The sequence below is a fragment of the Bubalus kerabau genome, chromosome 14 (assembly GCF_029407905.1).
Source record: "Bubalus kerabau isolate K-KA32 ecotype Philippines breed swamp buffalo chromosome 14, PCC_UOA_SB_1v2, whole genome shotgun sequence".
Lineage (NCBI taxonomy): Eukaryota > Metazoa > Chordata > Mammalia > Artiodactyla > Bovidae > Bubalus > Bubalus kerabau.
Genome location: NC_073637.1, coordinates 78394874 through 78413044, shown reverse-complemented (window position 1 = coordinate 78413044; position 18171 = coordinate 78394874). Strand labels below are relative to the sequence as shown.

The 18171-nt window shown below is 40.2% G+C and overlaps 1 protein-coding gene across 4 annotated transcripts in view; it reads left to right on the top strand.

The window, feature by feature from the left end:
• Positions 1 to 16928, top strand: part of CPNE3 (copine 3) — a 47313-nt gene extending 30385 nt beyond the window's left edge. For all 4 annotated transcript variants that reach the window (XM_055546725.1, XM_055546724.1, XM_055546723.1 and 1 more), the window contains exons 10-16: positions 1041 to 1100; positions 1641 to 1774; positions 6608 to 6662; positions 6743 to 6794; positions 9968 to 10101; positions 11122 to 11358; positions 13650 to 16928. In XM_055546725.1, the coding sequence (XP_055402700.1) occupies positions 1041 to 1100; positions 1641 to 1774; positions 6608 to 6662; positions 6743 to 6794; positions 9968 to 10101; positions 11122 to 11358; positions 13650 to 13760 (783 nt within the window). In that variant the 3' untranslated portion in view covers positions 13761 to 16928. The remainder of the gene's footprint in view (positions 1 to 1040; positions 1101 to 1640; positions 1775 to 6607; positions 6663 to 6742; positions 6795 to 9967; positions 10102 to 11121; positions 11359 to 13649) is intronic.
• The last annotated feature ends 1243 nt before the right edge of the window (positions 16929 to 18171 follow it).

Genomic DNA, 18171 nt, shown 5'->3' with positions numbered 1-18171 from the left:
ATCAGTGGAAATGACTTAACTCAGTGCATCAGTCCTGGTTATAATTTCAAGATGAGATGTTATAAGTGAAGGGGAAAAATCCAAGAGTTTCTTAAATGAGTGGGAGTTTTTGCTTTTGTTTTTAAACTTATTAAAGTCTCAACATATTAAACTCATTACTAGTTTCTTAAAACCAGTGCATTTCATCTTTGGCTCTTGATATTCTAATCTTCAGTTCAGTTCAGTCGCTCAGTCTTGTCCGACTCTTTGCCACCCCATGAATCGCAGCACGCCAGGCCTCCCTGTCCATCACCAACTCCCAGAGTTCACTCAAACTCACATCCATCGAGTCAGTGATGCCATCCAGCCATCTCGTCCTCTGTCGTCCCCTTCTCCTCCTACCCCCAATCCCTCCCAGCATCAGAGTCTTTTCCAATGAGTCAACTCTTCGCATGAGGTGGCCAAAGTACTGGAGTTTCAGCTTCAGCATCATTCCTTCCAAAGAAATCCCAGGGCTGATCTCCTTCAGAATGGACTGGTTGGATCTCCTTGCAGTCCAAGGGACTCTCAAGCGTCTTCTCCAGCACCACAGTTCAAAAGCATCAATTCTTCGGTACTCAGACTTCTACACAGTCCAACTCTCACGTCCATACATGACCACAGGAAAAACCATAGCCTTGACTAGATGAACCTTTGTTGGCAAAGTAATGTCTCTGCTTTTGAATATGCTATCTAGGTTGGTCATAATTTTCCTTCCAAGGAGTAAGCATCTTTTAATTTCATGGCTGCAGTCACCATCTGCAGTGATTTTGGAGCCTAAAAAAATAAAGTCTGACACTGTTTCCCCATCTATTTCCCATAACATGCTATAATTATCTTGAATCTTACAGATTCATGACATGTAGGGGTAGGTTGCTTTAAATTCAAATGTAGGGGTGGGTTCTATGTGTTTGTATCTTGTGCTGTTCAGTTTATAGATGATTAAAAATGTATACCAGGGAGCTCTTTGCTTCTCTTAAAAAAGTAGGTAAGTTTTAATTTTGTTTACTATTTATTTTTAGATTACAGTGGAATGTACATTCCTTGACTATATCATGGGAGGCTGCCAGCTGAATTTTACTGTGAGTAACACACTGGATTTTTCACAGTAGACTGTAACATGTGGCTTTTTCCCTCTATTTTACAGTGTTTTTTCTTTTACTGCCAAACTGACTTTGTGATGAAATGTATACAATCTGTTGAATATGGTCTCTGCAGAGAGTTTGTCTAGGTTGATCCAGAAGCTTTTGGCCTTGTCGATAAAACTTTTTCCACCTGAAAAAAAGCATGTGTGTATAAATCAGTGATTATCCTGCAGTAATTTAATTAATAAAAAACATTAATCAAATGTACCAAAAAGTCCTCTATGTCTAAAGTCATAGATATAATAATCTATGATTTAAGACGCCTAGAAAATTAGGAATAGCAGGTTGCTTCAGGCTGAGGCTGTAACTGTTTAATTGTCGTGAAAATACCTGTCGGCTCAGGGACTTGTTAGCAAATCTGAGCAGGCTCAGGGGTGAGTGTTTCTTTGTCAGCATTCAGTGTGTGCGTTTTCCTGGACATCAAGCAAGGCTGTCCCTGCCTTCCCTTGAGTAAGGACCGCAATTGTTATTTGGCAGGTGGGAGTGGACTTCACTGGCTCCAATGGTGATCCGCGTTCTCCCAACTCCCTTCACTACATCAGCCCCAATGGTGTGAATGAGTATTTGACTGCAATCTGGTCTGTGGGACTGGTCATTCAGGACTACGATGCGTGAGTATGACTCCAGTGCATGACTCCCCAGAAACGGCAGTGTCTGGATCTTCTGCTGGTTCTCTGATGTAGTTGATGGGATAACCGTGCTGGGGAGAAGTAACTTTCTCCTTAAGATTTCTCTTATCTTTTCTATTTTTCCCTTTGTGAAGTCAGTGTTTACCTTTGGCCTCTAATCTCTGGCTGTGATTAGTTATAATGTATTATGCGTAGCGTCCTTCTCTAACAGCTGACTGTTGGCAAGGCTTTTGTTTCTTTGATCCGGTTTTCTTGGGGCTTACTCATTAGGGATAAGTTATTTCTGTGGTTGAAGTCCAGAAGACACATTTTGTAAACACTCATAGACACTAATTTTTAATGTCTATTTTCTAGGCGGTTGTTGTCAAATTAGTTTCTTAATGGTGATTTTCAATAAGTGCTATAGGATACCTTGATATAATTGTTACAAAATATTTTGAATCGATTCTCAATGGATAGATTTTGAATAGATTAAAATAGGTCCTTCTGAAGGTATACTAAACAATAGAAAAAAATCCACATTATTAATTTTTTGTTCTGTATCTGTTAGGGTACAGTATACATTTTCACTTGTTTTTGTCTATCATTTTATGATAAAAGTCCATACATATTGATAGAGTTTTTCATTAATCTGTTTTGCCATTTAGATGAAATTCTTAGACAAACAAATTTAAGGCAAGGGTAGCAGTTCCAATACCAGCCTAATAGAATTTAAGACAAAACTCATTAAATGCAATTTAAAAATTACTTTATAGACACTTTGTTATATAATCCAAAATGAAAATATAAGCATGGATATGGTTAGTAATAGAATATCAATGTATTTCAATTGAAAATAGCTAGAAATATGATAAAAATTTCAAAGAAACACAGTTGTAATGGGACTTAGATAAAAAACGTAGTAAATTTACAGGGTTAACTTTTTCAGACTGCTTCTTGGAAGTTAAAACAAAAAGTTAACTAAAAAAAACTTACCACGTGAAAATTAAAAAAACTCTTAAGTAGTTCTTAGATCAAAGAGGAAATCAAAGTGTAATAACAGACTGTCTAGAAATAAAGGGTAATGAGAAGACTATGCATGGTCTCCAGCAACTTAGTTCCCCAGCCCACGGCAGTGAGAGCATCAAGTCCTAAATGCTGGACCACCAGGGAACTCCTCTTATTTCATTTTTTTCTTTTTTTTTTTTTAAAGCATCTCCAGGGACTTGAACCTATGCCCTCCGATTAAAAGTCTGATTACTCTACCAACTGAGGTACCCAGGCAGTACTCAGGCATCTTTATAAAGGAAGATTTCTGACACTTTTATTTTTTAAAAAAGAATTGAATATAAATGAACTAGCTTTTCAACAAAGTAAAATTCAAGGATAGAAAGAAAAATATACATACAATAATAGTAGGAGATTCCATACACGTGTTAGCTGTTATATGTCAGGGAAAATTTTAAATCCTTTCTATATGATATTCATCTAGTCCTCATGCTTGGTTGTGAGATAGGTGGTATCATCATCTTCATTTTACGGATGAGAAGCCTGAGGCAGGAAGGGTAAAGTCACGTGTCCAGGGTCCCTCAGCGGGTAACGGCAGACACAGAACCGCACCTGGGCTGTCTGGCTCTGGAAACTTGTCCTCACCACTCTGCTGTGCTCTGCTTCCTCTAAACACACAAAGTGATGACTTAAACACACCAAGTTAATAAATTAAATGAAGAGATGGTTCTTTGCAAGTTCAACAAAATTTAGGAAAACCTTTGTTGACACTGATCCCCAAGGAAAAGAGAAAACACGTAGAATATTAGTAATAAGACAGAGATCATAAGCATAAATTCAGAAAAAAAAATCATTAAACATTTGTATGTTAATGTTTGGTAACATGTTATACTATTTCAGTGAAAAATCTAGGTTGAAGGATGATTCTTTTAGAAAGCTACAAATTACCAAACTTGGCTCAAAGAGGCAGAGAACCTACTCAGACCAGGAACTGGTCAAAGAGCTCTTCTCACAAAGGCACCAGCCAAGACAGCTTCATACATAAATAAGGAATGAATTCAATCCTGAGAGAATCAAGTGAAAAATGTTAGAAAGTAGTGAAAGTTCAAAAGGTGGTTACAAACAACATAAAATAAAAAATCAGCAATTTTTCATGAACCAGCAAAAACCAGTTGAAGAAACTGGAGTGAATAAAAGATCACAGTTCATAATGCAATAAAAAATGAGAATAAATTTAGTCAAAGGTCTAGGATATTTAGTGAGAGAAAACTACAGAATTATACCCATGGACAAAGAAGGAAAGATATGCCATGATTCTAGATAGGCAGATGTCACAGTGATGAAAATAGAACGTTTCTCTCTGGATTATTCAGTTTTAATCAGAATTCCAATGGAACCTTAACAAAATGATTCTTATAATTTTCTAGAGGGCAAAATGAATAAGAATAGCCAAGTTTTTCAGGAAAAAAAAAAAGGAAATTTGTGCTTGTAGATATTAGAACTTGATATGTATACATATATGATTTATTTCCCTAGTGGTTCAAACAGTAAAGAATCTGCCCACAATGTGGGATACCCAGGTTTGATCCCTGAATCAGGAAGATCCCCTGGAGAAGGGAACGGCTACCCACCGCATGGCTATTCTCTGTGGTATTCTTGTCTGGAGAATTCCATGGACAGAGGAACCTGGCGGCTACAGCCCATGGAGTCACAGAGTCAGACACGACTGAGTGACTAACGCTTTCACTTTGGGCTTCCCTGGTGGCTCAGTTGGTAAAGAATCTGCCTGCAGTGTGGGAGACCTGGGTTCCATCCCTGGGTTGAGGAGATCCCCTGGAGGAGGGCACCGCAACCCACTCCAGTATTCTGGCCTGGAGAATCCCGTGGACAGAGGAGCCTGGCGGGCTACAGTCCATGGGGTTGCAAAGAGCCGGATACGACTGAGTGACTAAGCACAGCACAGCAACATTATATATGTTTCATGTGTACAATATTAAGTATATATTAACAGCATGGAACTACTACATGACCAGTAGAAACACGCAATCTTGAAATAGACCCAAGAATGTCTGTCAATTTAAGTATATGATAGAGATGGCATTTTGAGGGAAAGGGGTTGTAACAACTGTCAAACTGCTCACAAACTGGATTTGAATCCATGACTTGTGCTTGTATATGTTAGGATACTTCTGTACAGACTATGGACAGAACTGCAGAAATAGATACCCCAGCACACCGTGATTTTGACAAAATAGAGATTTGTGTCTCGTTCCTGTTGCACGTCTAGAGATAAGCAGTTCAGGGCCGACAGGGCCGTGCTGCCGCTCAGAGTATCCACCCTGGGTCCGAGTTCTCGTCCTCTCCAGCCAGTGGGAGGAAGACAAAGGGACTGAGGATGCATGTGCTTTCCCCAAGGGTGCGATTCAGAAGTGGCTGCAAACCCCTCCACTCACACATCCGGCCAGAACCTCGTCCCCGACCACTGCCAGCCCGGAGAGGCTGGGGCTGGGAGAATGTGGTCACTAGGGGCCCACGGGATCCATGGTTAAAGGGGGAGAGATGGATGCTGGTGGATCCACATGAGCAGTTTCTGCTTGACATGCCACTCCCGATGAATTACATGTTTAATATCAAGATCAAGGCTTGGAAGTCCTAAGAGAACATATATGTGAATTGTCTATAATACTGCAGTGAGGACAGCCTTTAAGCAAGACAGAGAAGGCAACAATCATGAAAGAAGTTTTGGGTGTTCACAGTCATTAACGTTAATAACTAGAAAAGGGAAGCTCTTTTAAAGTCAAAGGCAGACTGTCAACTGGGAAACATATTGTAACATCTGTGACACAGGTTCTAGCCTCGGTGCAAAAAGAACCATTGAGAATTAATATAAAAACAGTCCCGCTAGTAGAAATGTTAGCATCATCGTCACAGGGTTCTGCTATGGCCAGCCGCTGGTGTCTGTCCGTTGGGGGAGAATCTCCGTACAGTGGAACACTTGGCAGCCACTCTCATGATATTGTATATTCTGTCCAAATTATCTCTAAGCCCTTGGGTCAAATATTCATATATTTTGCTGCAGAAATGGAGAGTTTTATGATATGTAGCATTTGTACCATATTTCTGTGGCCAAACGTACGATATCTTATTCATATTAAGTGATATAAATAAATACAGGCCATAAATAACCTCTTGTCAGTTGAGGTCACATTTTGCTGCCAAATGAATATTTTTTGTAGACAAAGGAAAAACTTGTGCTTTTTAAAGCTTTATTAATTTATTTACATATTTATTTAGTGAAATGATAAACGATACATAAGTAGAGGTGTGTTAAGTGTTAGTTGCTCAGTTGTGTCCGACTCTTTGCTACCCCATGGATGGTAGCCCGCCAGGCTCCTCTGTCCATGGAATTTTCCAGGCAAGAGTACTGGAGTGGATTGCCATTTCCTCCTCTAGAGGATCTTCCTGACCCAGTGATGGAACCCAGGTCTCCTGCATTGCAGGCAGATTCTTTACTGTCTGAGTCATAAAGTCCATATTAATAAATATGTATGAAGTGAAGTTGCTCAGTCGTGTCTGACTCTTTGCGACCCCATGGGCAGTAGCCTGCACCAGGCTCCTCTGTCCATGGGATTTTCTAGGCAAGAGTACTGGAGTGGGTTGCCATTTCCTTCTCCAGGATGAGCGTTTCCAAATATTAACATTAGTTCTAGTCTTTGTTTTATTTTTATATTTTTCTAAGATTTTGAATGTTTTAAAAGTAAGCTCATATTGTCTTATTATGAGTAAAGATACAAATGACCTTCTGCTTTTTTCAAATTTTCATTTTAGTGATAAGATGTTTCCAGCTTTTGGCTTTGGAGCACAGGTCCCACCGCAGTGGCAGGTAGGAAGAACTCATTGTGAAGGTTTGCCTCCTAGCAAAGCAAAACAAGCCTCATCAGTCCTTCTTTCATCTTTTGACAGGTTTCTCATGAATTTCCAATAAACTTTAATCCATCCAATCCCTACTGTAATGGTAAGTTAAAAATCAACATGAATTTTTAAACTGAAAGGCTTACTAAGTCTTTGTCAGTTGTTTTTTCTCTATGATTGAAAGCTACTCAGATTTCCTTTCTAGGTTTCACTTTGTGGTATATTGAATTTCCTATCACATAAAGTAGAATTTTATACCAAGTTGGTGGTTAGTGTGGTAAGAAGGCAAATCACTATGGTAATGATGAAGACTGCTGGCTAAATTCTTCTACCTTAAGAGGTCTAATAGAATAAAAGATTTCTCAGTCTTGATGGTAGATCAGTAAGAGTAATCATTTTATATTCACATATAAGTTGATTTAAAAATAAACCTTCAATAAAATGAATCATTTAATATGCAGGTGTTTTTCTCAGATTAACAGTTAACTTTCTATGAAGAAAGTGTCCAGCAGCTAATTACTTGTTACACAGGTTCTGTAAGGAGGTGGACGTAGGCTAAAGAAACACAGAATTAAGCTCTGGGAGTAGCTTTCCTTTGTGTGGAAAACAGGCACAAATATTGCCGTCATTCCACTTTTCTGTTTATCCCTCAAATATCCCAGTGCCTCTTCCTTTTTACCATATTGCTGCTGCTGCTGCTAAGTCGCTTCAGTCGTGTCTGACTCTGTGCGACCCCATAGATGACAGCCAACCAGGCTCCTCCGTCCCTGGGATTCCCCAGGCAAGAATACTGGAGTGGATTGTCATTTCTTTCTCCATTTTACCATATTGAGCAATGCCAAATCTCCCACAAAATTAATATAAAACTGAACAGTTTGGAGGAGGGAAAGAGGTGGGGGCAGAGGCATAAAAGTGTAGACCCTAAGCTAATTTTCTGCATCGGGTCCTTTTAACAGTTGCAAAATATATAGATTTCTAATAGAAGACGATGTCCTTCCCTCCTCCTCTTAAGATATTCATAAAGTAGAAGAGCATGAATATTTTGTTGGGAGTAGTTTGTATTAGGATTTTCTCCTTTTTTTGCAAAACTCTTTTCTCATCCTTTATGCACGTTCAGCGGCTGTGGTTGGTGGCCTTTTATATCCCTAGCCATATGAAACTGGGAATATTTTTCTTTTTTTTTTTTGTATTTGGCAATGGTTAATTGGATATGATACCAAAAGCACAGGCAACAAAAGAAAAAATAGATACATTAGACTAATTAAAATTTAAAACTTCTGTAAATCAAAGGACACTGTCAAAAGAGTGAAAAGTCAGCCCATAGAATGGGTATGGGCACTTCATACCCACAATAAATAGCCATTATTTCTTTTTTTTTTTTTCAGTAATTTTTTCTTTTTAAAAAATGTGCTTCATGCTTATGATGAAATTGGAACAGTTTTTATAATTTGTTGTAATTAGATTTTATGTTTTGCAAGTAAATATGGATGACAGATCATGGGATGATTCGTTTTAGAAGTTCATCCACTCTGAGTAATGAGAGCCCGTCTGTGGGCTCTCACGAAGTGCAGCTTTTCTGCTTTCGGTTTAGTCTGGACAAAAGAAAGGATCGTTTTGGTTTCAGACAAAGGAAATGTCACACAGAAAACAATACAACTTTATTTTAAGACAAGGAAGTTTAATCCTCTTCTCTTAATTAGTCATTGAATTTAGTTGCCCATAAAAAAACATGTCTCAGTTCTTCTTTTAATGCAATGGAAAGATACTAGCATAATTCAGTTTTAGTTGAGGAATTGAAGGCTGTTGATATTTATGAACACATTTAATAGCTTTGTATACCTTATTGAAAGCAAGCTAGATGATAGAAATGGAAGAAAATATTACTGTTGCTTTGGTTATGGGTTCAATTTTCCTATAGCATATATCATTACAGAAAGATCCTGCTGCTGGCTTATGTTAATACTATTTTTGTTACTACTGGATTGACTAACCACTAGTTACAGCCTCACCTTATGCCTGTAAAATCATCTCTGTGTATGAATTAGTTACATTCTCAAAGGTGGTTCATAAGACCACTTATTCTTAAATTCAAAGTGCCTAAGGAGTTTATTGGCACTCATATTCTAAGTGGAGAGAGTTGATCTTGTTAAGCTTTTAAACCAAATATATGCTGTTCCTCCTTATTAATCTATGTTCTATGGGAAATTTTAAAAGCAGGACACCCATTTTGGTTGACATTAAAAAGTCTTTTCAGATTTTCTTGATACTCTCAGCAAAGTACTGTGGGGGAATTTCTATAGGCTTTCTAGTCTCTTACCTACATCCCGGACACTGTTGTGTATTAAGGGCAGATTCATCAGCAGTGCCTTAATCAGGAATGCTCCTCAGCTCTTGATAGGCTGTGCTGCGGTAATCAACAGTCTCCAAGTCTCAGTAATTTGTAATGACAATGATTTATGTCTCGCTCACCTGACAAATCACTCGACTCTTGGCTAGACCGCTGCACCCCCTGTTCCTTCTCATTCTGGGCCTCAGGCAGTCTGGAATACGCTGTTCCCATAGCAGGGGGGAAAAGCAAGAGAGCTGGCAAAAACCGGCAGTAAAAATTCTTGAAACATCTGCTTAGACTTGGCTGTCGTGTCCGATCACTTGCACTGAGCGAAGCTACCCCGAAGGCCTGAGCCGCAGCCCACAAACACACGCTTGAGTGTTTCTGCAGCAAAATGTGATAAACAACCTGGAAGTGAATACTTGCAATTAGTGCAGTCCACTATACCACGCTTAATCTGTAAGTTATCCAATAAACCCTTGGCTAGAATTGACATTAAGTTTATAGCTGTCTGACATTTTTGTAGACCCTCTGGTCATATATGCAAAGGTTTTCCATTTTTATCAGTTACTTTTTCTTACCTTGTCATCAGTTGTATGTTGCAGCATCTTTTGCATGGTTCTTTTTCCGTCAGAGTCTCATTCTCAAAACATATCAAAATTAAACAGTATAACAACCCTACTGAAGACTAATGAATAATTTGGCTGAGGTGAAAGCAAATGCCTTCTACTGGGGGAGAGTAAAGTTTATAGGTTTTTTGTGTGTGTGTGATGAAGCATCGCTATGGAGTTTTGTAATATATACCTTAGAGAACTCCTAAATATGGAACTTTTGACTCTTTAAAGCACTGTATGTTAGTATATAAATTAAACTAGCCACTATGGTGAATAGTAGACAATTAAATTGTGCTTGAGAATTTTTAATCCTGCTTTTTTTTTTTAATCTAGGAGTCCAAGGCATTATAGAGGCATATCGGGCCTGCCTTCCTCAGATAAAACTCTATGGACCGACTAATTTTTCTCCAATCATAAATCACGTGGCCAGGTTTGCTGCTGCAGCCGCACAGCAACAGACAGCTTCTGTGAGTGCCCTGTTGCCAGGGGGCAGGGAGAACGTAGGCTGGTAGTTGGTCCCAGTGCCATTTTCCTGTTTATTTGGTCTGTCAAGATGCAAACGCAGGGCATGAGGCAATGATGTGTCCTCCTTGGTTTGGGAGTAACATCTGTTAAATCGGTGATCGTTAAAAACAAGAGAACAGCAAAACAACCTTTATACCTAATGAGTTTGTTCTCTATCTTTTGAAATAATTTTCCTGGGTAGGTTCTGGAAAAAAAAAATATTTTTGAGTAGATTTAGCAAGTTAAGGCTTGAGGAGACTTACCACTTCGGTTGCTGTTGCAAAATGTCTGTTCGACCCTGGAGAACGAACCTCATTCAGCTTCAGTATCTTCAGAAATAAGTCAGGGATAACTGCCTCATACAGTTATTGAAAGAAGTGTGAGGAGATAAACCGTAAACACCCAGCACATGATAGATTCTATTATAATTCTTCTTTCCATTCCAGATGTAAATGACCCAAAAGATGGAGTCACAACTTTATGTCCCATTGTATCACTCTCTAAAATGATTTAGCAGAGATGGCAGGATTGAGAGAAAGATTCCCTTCTGCCCCTCCCTGAACCATATCCATTTATTCAAAAGCATATTTTAGCTTGATAAATAATTCTACTTCCATATTTGATCTTTTAAGAATGTAGTTGTTGCCAGTTGCTCCCTTGACAGGTACTTTGACATACCCAATCCTCCAGTTCAATCAAAATGTTTCTGTGCTAACTGAAAGTTTCATCTTGCTTCTGTGTATTTTTGCCAACCTTCTTCTGTGGTCTGTTGCACTTTTAATTAACCTACAGTTTTCGTATCAGTTAATTTCCTTGTCATGAGAGAATCTTGGAAAATTTCATATAGATGGTATCCTGGGTAGAGACTGACAAGGAAAATGAGCGACGAAATGACTCATCAGGCGGGAGATGTCATTAACCGTTGCTTTTATTCTTGGGAAGCTCAGCTGGCTCAGCGGACATCATTGTCTTTTTTTTGGCAGCAATATTTTGTGCTCTTGATCATTACTGATGGCGTGATCACAGACCTCGATGAGACCAGACAGGCCATTGTTAATGCTGCCAAGCTGCCTATGTCCATCATCATTGTCGGCGTTGGAGGCGCGGACTTCGGCGCCATGGAGTTCCTAGATGGTGACGGCGGAAGCCTCCGCTCCCCGACCGGTGAAGTAGCCGTCAGGGATATTGTCCAGTTTGTGCCTTTCAGGCAGTTCCAGAATGTGAGTACCAGGCCTCCCTGCCCCTCACGCACTCCAGGGTGTTTGAACAGACTCTGCCTGTCCGTAGCCGGGCAGTTAAGAGTAGATGTCTGCAGTCGCCATGCATGTATGCTGAGTTGTGTCCCACCCTTGGCAACCCCATGGTCTGCAGCTCACCAGGCTCTTCTGTCCATGAGATTCTTCAGGCAAGAAGACTGGAGTGGGTAGCCTTTTCCTCCACCCAGGTCTCCTGCAGATTCTTCAACACTGAGCTAGTGTGTGAATTTTCCATTTGAAGAACCTTGATTAGATTTGGCTGTTTATTTTTCAAGGTTGTATTCTTGTGTACCTCTTATAGTCCCTATGATAAATTACTTAAAACGATGTTGTTGTGACTGCTGTTTTAAAATATATTTTATCTTTACAAATGTAACAAGAGAAAAACTATGTAAGTATATGATGAATTTACCAAACTAGAAGTTGATTTGATGAAAAACCTCTGAGGAGACTGTTTTACCCCGATTACTCTAATGGTAACATCTTGTAAAACTATGGTCCAGAATCATAACCAGGATATTGACAATACAATCAAGGTCCATCACAGCAGGCTTCCTCACGTAGCCCTTTTACAATCACACCACTTCCCGGCCACCTTCACTCCCTCCTTAACCCCTGGCAACCACCAGTCTGGCTTCATTTCTATGTTTTTGCCATTTTAAGAATGTTATATAAATCACATAGTATATAACCTCAACATTGTCTTTTTTTCCACTCAGCTTAATTCTCTTAAGAGTCTTCCCACTTGTTGAATATATTGCTTTTTTATTGCTGAGTAGTATTCCGTGGTATGGGTATACCAGTTTAACCATTCACCCGTTAAAGGGCATCTTCAATTGTTTCCAGTTCTCATCTGTCATACACAAAGCTGCTGAAAACATTCATGAGCAGGTTGTTGTGTGCACATAAGTTTATTTTTCTGGGATAAATACCCATAAGTGCAGTTGCTGAGTTGTATGGTTGTTGCATTTTAGTCATTAAAGAAGCTTCTGAACTTTTCTGGCATAATTATGTCCTTTTACACTCGCACCAGCCAGGGTGTGCGTCGGAGTGGATGCAAGGGAATGAGCTGGGTGTGTACGCAGAAGGTGGCAATGTTAGGGATCTTTGTGATAATGAAGCTGTTCTGTATCTTGATTGTGATGGTGGTTATACAGATAGACCCCGATGATAAAACGACATATAACTGTGTACACACAGACTGGTGAAATCAGAATATGACAAAAATGTCATATAATGTAAATCATGTCATTTACATAATTATGTAAAGTTATGTCATAGCTTTACGTTCCCACCAGCCAGTGTATGAGTCGGAGTGGGTGGAGGGGAATGAGGTGGGTGTATATTAAAAAAGGTGGCAGTGTTAGGGATCTTTGTGATGGTGAAACTGTTCTGTATCTTGATTGTGACGGTGGTTATACAGATATGCTGCTGCTGCTAAGTCGCTTCAGTCCTGTCCAACTCTGTGCGACCCCATAGACGTCTGGCAGCCCACCAGGCTCCCCCATCCCTGGGATTCTCCAGGCAAGAACACTGGAGTGGGTTGCCATTTCCTTCTCCAATGCAGGAAAGTGAAAAGTGAAAGTGAAGTCGCTCAGTCCTGTCTGACTCTTAGCAACCCCATGGACTGCAGCCCACCAGGCTCCTCCGCCCATGGGATTTTCCAGGCAAGAGGGCTGGAGTGGGGTGCCATTGCCTTCTCCCTACACAGATATACCCCCATGATAAAATTACATATAACTGTATACACACAGGCACACACACACACACACACAAATGAGTACATATAAAACTAGTGAAATCTGAATAAGTTGTGAGAACCGTTCCAATGTTGGCTTCCTAGTTTTGTTATTGTCCTATGGTTATAAAAGATGCTACCTTTGGGGGAAACTGGGTAATGGGTACATGGGAGCTCTCTGCACTATTTGTAATTATTTGAAAATAAAAAGTTAAAAAAATTAATACCCAGAGAATGAAAGACCCGCATTTAAAAGTTGAAAAGCAAAAGAACCAACATCATTAAATGCCAAAATGCAGGCACCAAAAAAGGACTTGTTAAATGTGAGCATACTAAAGCATTCCCGAGTAACGGTTTGTTGTGTGTTTTGTGGCCTATTCTCGAGACAAGATACAAGCCTAGAAATTGGGAACTAACTGCTTTTTCCTGGTGGGGGAGGAATTCTTAGTCTTTTATCAAAATCCCAGTTAAAAACTTGGTTGCTAATAAAATTGCTTTGATTTTATCTGTTCACAAGGCTCCAAAAGAAGCACTTGCTCAGAGTGTCTTGGCGGAGGTCCCCCAGCAGGTGGTGGGCTACTTCAACACATACAAACTCCTTCCTCCCAAGAACCCGGCTATGAAATGAGAGGAGCTCTGGTCGTCTGAGCAGAATTCTTTTGTGCTGTGTGGAGCAACAGATTTCTCTCCATCTCAAATCGTGAATCTGTCATTTTACACCCTTCTCACAAACTCTATGATTTACAATGCAAACCTAGCTCTCTCTGGAGTATGTCTATTTAAAGCATCCTTTTTATACTTTTTTTGGAGGAAAGCGCTAACTTAGGCTTTGCCCAATCAACCCAGTGATTGCCAGTCATTACAGTAATTGCGGTGAGGCTGTTTGGATTAGGAGCCGGTGTGAGAAAAGTACACGTTCTTGTGGTTGTTTACTTTCATATGATGAAAATGCTGTTTTTGAATGTTTGTCAATAGAAAGAATGGGAAATTGTTGGAATGATGCAATTTACAGGTTGCTGTGCTTTGCTCTAGGCAATATATGTATTATAAGCTGATGTCCACACCAGATGACCAGAGTTTCTTAAATTAGATGATAATGAATTTGTATCTAGAACTATATTTTATGCTTTTCCATGGGATAAAACTACCTTCACTTGTGCTTGAGTTTTGCTGCAACTTAGACATGCACAGTTCAAAACAGAATGCATCCTCATAAGACTTCATAAAAAGTCCCAAATTAGAAAGGAAGACACATACATATTCAGTTCTTAAAGCTGTAAAATCAACAAGTAGAAGGAACTTCCTGTAAGCCATTTTATTGGCCTTCCTGGATCTTTCATTTTCACTATTTAATATTGTAAACGTGGTCAGATTTGACCTTTTCATTGATTGTATGTGACACTCGGGATTCTGTATGTGCATTAATGATAGCTTGTCCTAGACTCAGCATTATTAGATGATTTCAACTGGAGTTTGTTAAAATGGGTAAGACTGGGTTTGTCCAGGAAAAGCTATAAGGACCAAACATATAAGGGGAAATTCGGAATTCCACTTTCTGTTAGTTAATGAAAGACATTACTTATTAAAAAAGGCAAGCTTTATATTTTCCTTTATATCTTCCAAGGTCACATACATTGATTTCTACATTTATATAGATTCATTTAGATATTTTCTCCTTTTTTTGTTAAAGTGATTTTTTACTCTGATTTTTTAAAACTCATGATAATGGTTATTAATCAAAATCCTATTTTACATTTTAATAACATGCTGCTTCCTAAGCCCAGAATGTATGGTATTAAGCAAAAACCTACTATAACTTAAAAAAAAAAAATCCAATTGCTGCATAGGATAGAATGGACTTTCCATGCTTTTTTTTTTTTAGTATATTTTCTTTTCCTGATGTTTACCCTTTGGAATATAATCCTGAGCAAACATTACCTTTTCAGAATAGATTAAGGTTTTACTGAGGACCTGTGTGCCAGGCACTACGCATGTCTGTGTGCTGGCCGGTCATGAGGTAACATCTGGTTATTGAGGACTGCATGTCGGTCACGGATCCGTATGGGATGCGCCTTGTGCTGGGCTGACGTGCCTTCCAGGCTTACTGAAAATGTGCCACCGCACGAGTCTTTTGTCCCCTGAAATATTTGAAGGAAGTGAGCCCTTAGCCATGAACAGCTTTTGGCTTCTCGGAAGCCGCTCGTTGCCCAGGTCAGGCTGAGAGGGGCTCTGCTGACCATCGTGGGTGCCCGCCCCCGGGGAACAGAGAGGGCATCTGCTGGCTGCCGTAGGTGCCCGCCCCCGGGGAACAGAGAGGGCATCTGCTGGCTGCCGTGGGTGCCCGCCCCCGGCGAGCGATGAACACTTTCCACTCAGCTAGCTGGCCTCTGGATGTGCATTGTTAACCTGAAGGTACTTACTAACTAGTCGTCTCTTACCCTATAGTATGACTCATGAGATGACAAGTCATCTTGACGTCTGTCAGGAGAGGAATGAACTGCTGATTCTCCCAGGAGTTTGCAGCCTCTGTGTCTAAGATGCCCTGCTTTGAGTTCTCTTTGGTGCTGGGGAACAGCATATATATTTTGCTCTGGTTTTCAGAATTTTCTTTTGTAAACATACGCGGCCTTTAAAAGAAACGATTTGCATGTGATCTTGGTATACTGCAAGACAGAAGTAGAGGTTCTCGTGTGAAGCTGAGGTCCAGGGGTCACCGGGTCCCCTCCTCAGTCTCCTGAGCCCCATCCTGGCGGCACCGGGGCCGCCTGCACAGGGCACCTGGGGACTGCTGGTCACAAGCATTCGTCGCTTTCATCGGCCAAACCAGTGTCCTGTCACCGCTATCCCTGATTTGGTCCTCATAATTTTATATTCTGATTTTAACCAGAATTGTTCCCTTTTGAAAATTATTTTTATATTATGCATTCTTGATTTGGTTCATCAGTAAGTGCTATTATTCATAAGACCTGTGATTCCAGTAGATTAGGGGAATTGATACCTTTTTGCAGTTTTGAATAAAAGCGTTGATAATTTCTAAATTATCGTTTATAAAATTCTTATAGCTTCAACATTTTGCATCATCACAGGCTGATTTAGTATTGTTTTATATTAAAATAGTCCTTTTCCCTTTAGTGCTACCATTCATTCCAGTGCCATTAGTCCTTAAAATGCATTTAAAGAAAAAATAGCCAAGTTGACTGTTACACCTCATACAAACAGATACATTACAAACATATACGAGGGTGACATTGCCTTGGATGGACGTAATATTTCTCACATCTGCCTGTACTGAGAGAATAGCAATTAGCATGGTCATGTCAGCTTGTGCTTGAAATTGAAAACTTTAAGATCGGAAACATTTAAAGTCAGATCAGGGATTTACAGCTCTCTACTTTGGTAGTGCCTTAGGCAGCCTTTCCAGAGTAAATTCAGGGCCCCCTTGTTGCCTATGCCTTATTTAACATACTTTGCCTTATTAATTGTGTAAATTTTCTGGAAAATCATCTTCAATAAAATTTCTCCTAGTCTCTTTATATGTGTGGTTGGTAGTCATGGAAGTGACACATATGGTAAACCAGAAGCTTGGTTGAGATTTCGAGAGACTATTTTGTGGTTTTATGTCATATTTGATAATAAGTGTGTAAGTTACTAATATATGAATTGATGTTAAGTATATCTTCCATTTGGATAAAGTCATTTCTTGATGTGTTACAGTAGTACCTTGTTTTTATTTTTGTTCTTTCTTCAAATGATATTGGTCAAAAAGTTAGAAATAAAGTTAGTGCTTTAATCAGCCTGTATTCTGTGTTTTTCTGAATTAAACAGTTTGGGGGGGTTTATTCTTTTATGGGATGTAATCACTTAAAGATATTGAGTGTATTCAAGGTGTTTTTCAGGGGACAGTAAGGGAAAGGTTCTCAGCTTAACTAGGGTGCTCACATGAGAATTGTGCACTCATATTTTATCGGTTGTTGGGCAGGACAGTATATTCACCTAACTTTTTCTTTTAAGTTGCTTCTATCGAGTTGCAGTATTGGGCAAGGTCTTGGGAGAACAGTGGTGACCTCGGTAGCCAAAGTTGCCACCTTCATGGAAATAATGGGCTGGAAGAGAGAGAAAAGATTAAGTAATTGTAGGGGTGTGAGGTCAGTGGGGAGACCCGACCCACCTAGCTGCCAAGGAGCACTTTTCCCAGGATGTGCACCCTCATTCAAGTTGAGACCTGAACCCTCCCTGGACGATGAACGTTCAAAGCATTTATGAAGGTGTCATATCAACAGCAACTATGGAGTTGAATGTTTGGGGAATGGGAAGAATTTAAGTTTGCTGGAATGCAAAGTGCAAGAGGGAGAGTGTGAGACAAGAGGGGAGAGAGGAGACGGGGTGGCGGGTGGCTTTGCATCCTGTCCAGCCCCCGGGGGCATTCAAGGGCGTCCCTGCTTAGGCTAAAGGAATGGGATGCCACAAAATGGACTTAGCAGCTCTGATGCAATCCAAGTCAGGTTTTTGAAAAACAGAAGGGCCTTACATTAGGGTGGGTAGGAGGGACCCCATTGCCAAAGTTGCTGTGGCCACAGTGGCCTTGGTGAAGGCCTGATGGAATAGGTGGTGGTCACCTTATGGCAAAGACTCTGCTGTTGGTTACCCACTTGCCAAGTTCTGATTCTAGGTCAGTTTCTGAATTCTAGACTTTGCCTGCCACAGCCCTGCCTCCACACTGAATCATCTATTAATTAGCTCCATGTCAATTCCTTCCTGGCTCCAATGCTGACTCACACCTGATAATGGCACAGACTCCCAGCATTGCCAAAGCCTTCTCATCTGTCACCCTTGAGCAAGACCAGCACCCTTGTCATTTGTCATTGAGCGTTCCCAGGTGGCTCAGTGGTGAAAGAATCTGCCTGCCAATGCAGGAGATGCGGGTTCAATCCCGAGGTCCAGCAGACCCCTTGGAGGAGGAAATGGCAACCTGTTCCAGGATTCTTGCTTGGAGAATCCCATGGACAGAGGAGCCTGGTGGGCCACAGTCTACAGGGCCG